Here is a 1533-nt window from a genome sequence, read left to right on the forward strand (position 1 = left end):
CGAGGGGGCGGCGAGGTTTGGGGGCGGCGGGCGCGAGGCGCGCTCGGGGCTCGGGGGCCGGGGCGCGCGCGGGCGATGGACGGCAGGTCCGCCGCCGGGCGTGGCGCGCTGGGCCGGGTCTTCGGGCCGTCGTGGGTGTCGGGTGCCCGGGTGTCCCGGGCCCAGACGGCGTCTGGGCAGAAGGGGCGTCGGCGAGGGGGCGTTGGCGCGCCGCCCGTGGCCTGCCGGGAAGGTTGGCAGCGTGCGGTGCGGCTGTTGTTTCCCAGAGAGGCTTATTAATTAAAAAGGAGAACTGGGGCAGGCTCATTAGAAGCCCCGGCGCGGCGGGGAGGAGGGCCGGGGACGGGGGGGGGGGGGGGGGTGGGGGGGGGACGCGCCCGCCCTCGTCCTCTCGGCGGGGGTGTCGGTGGCCCGGGCGTGGCCCGTGGGGCTCCGCAGCACCGCGTTGCCCCCCCCCCCCGGTCCGTCCAAGGTCCAGGCCGCTTGGCCTTCGATCGCGGCCCCGCATTTCCCGTTGTGTAACGTGTGGGTGACTCTCCCCTTGCCGTTGTCGACGAACCGTGCTCACGGTGAGGGTGCTCTCTCTGGAGATGGTTCTGGAAAGGGGCTGGGTGGGGCTGGCTGGGTGCGGGGGACTGTGGAGAGCCGCCCCTCGCTTCCTGAAGGTGGTGGTGGGGGGGGGGTGGCTGGCTGGCGCTGTGTGGGAGCAGGTGTCCTCCCCTCCCCGGCCCTCGCCGTGGGACCCGGCCAGGGTTCCGGGTTCGGGGCAGCTGCGCGGCTCTCCTTGGCCGTGTCTGCGCACACCTGCACCGGCTGTTTCGCCTACGCAGCAGCAGCGGGGCGTACTTGGAGCCTGACCCGCTGGGATCTTCCTTTCGGCCAGAGGTCCGTCGGTTCATCCGAGCTCTGCCCGGCTCCATCTTGCTTCCGAGCTCCTGTGGTCACTCAGGAGCCCGCCTGGCGAATCCCAGGGCTCACTGGCCAGAGGCTCCGTGCACCCCTCCCCCACCTTCGGTCTTCTGTGGGGTGTGGGGGCTTGTGGGGGAGGCCCAGGCTCCTGTGGGGTGTGGACGGTTTCTTGGAGAAGCTGAACAGAGCTCTGCTGGGGCCCGGGAGGAGCAGGGGGGTCTGGTAGGTCACAGGATGGTGTCTGGGAGGTGCAGGGTGGGTGGGCTGGGACCAGACCCAGAGGGAGGCCCCCCCCCTTGAATGCCAGGACCGGAAGGAGGCCCCGTTATATCAGCACGGCACGGGACCCGGCCCACTGGGGTCTCACTGCTCGTGAGCTGGTCAGGAAAACGGTCCGCCCGGCCTCCTGCCCTCGTTCTTGGGTCTGTCCCCCCTCCCTGTGGCCTGCACTGCCGGGCTGGGGTGGCCGAGCTGGGCCTCTTGTGGGTTCCCGTGGCCGCCCCCCCCCCCCCCCGACGGAGGCCTTGCTGGCCCTGCTGGTGTCCCCTGCTCCTCCCGGTGAGCGGTGCGCAGCGCCACGCACCTTCTCAGGAGCTCAGCCCGGGTCCAGCATGTGGTGCACGC

The 1533-nt window shown here is 71.9% G+C and overlaps 1 protein-coding gene across 1 annotated transcript in view; it reads right to left on the bottom strand.

Moving 5' to 3' along the window:
- LOC125364555 (basic proline-rich protein-like) overlaps positions 1–920 on the bottom strand; it is a 1385-nt gene extending 465 nt beyond the window's left edge. Inside the window, exons 1-2 of the mRNA XM_048364147.1 lie at positions 805–920; positions 1–271 (exon numbers count right to left, since the gene is read on the bottom strand). The exon at positions 1–271 is cut by the window's left edge and continues 465 nt beyond it. Of these exons, the coding sequence (XP_048220104.1) occupies positions 1–271; positions 805–920 (387 nt within the window). The remainder of the gene's footprint in view (positions 272–804) is intronic.
- Positions 921–1533: the final 613 nt, after the last annotated feature.

Source organism: Perognathus longimembris, chromosome 16, assembly GCF_023159225.1.
Source record: "Perognathus longimembris pacificus isolate PPM17 chromosome 16, ASM2315922v1, whole genome shotgun sequence".
NCBI lineage: Eukaryota > Metazoa > Chordata > Mammalia > Rodentia > Heteromyidae > Perognathus > Perognathus longimembris.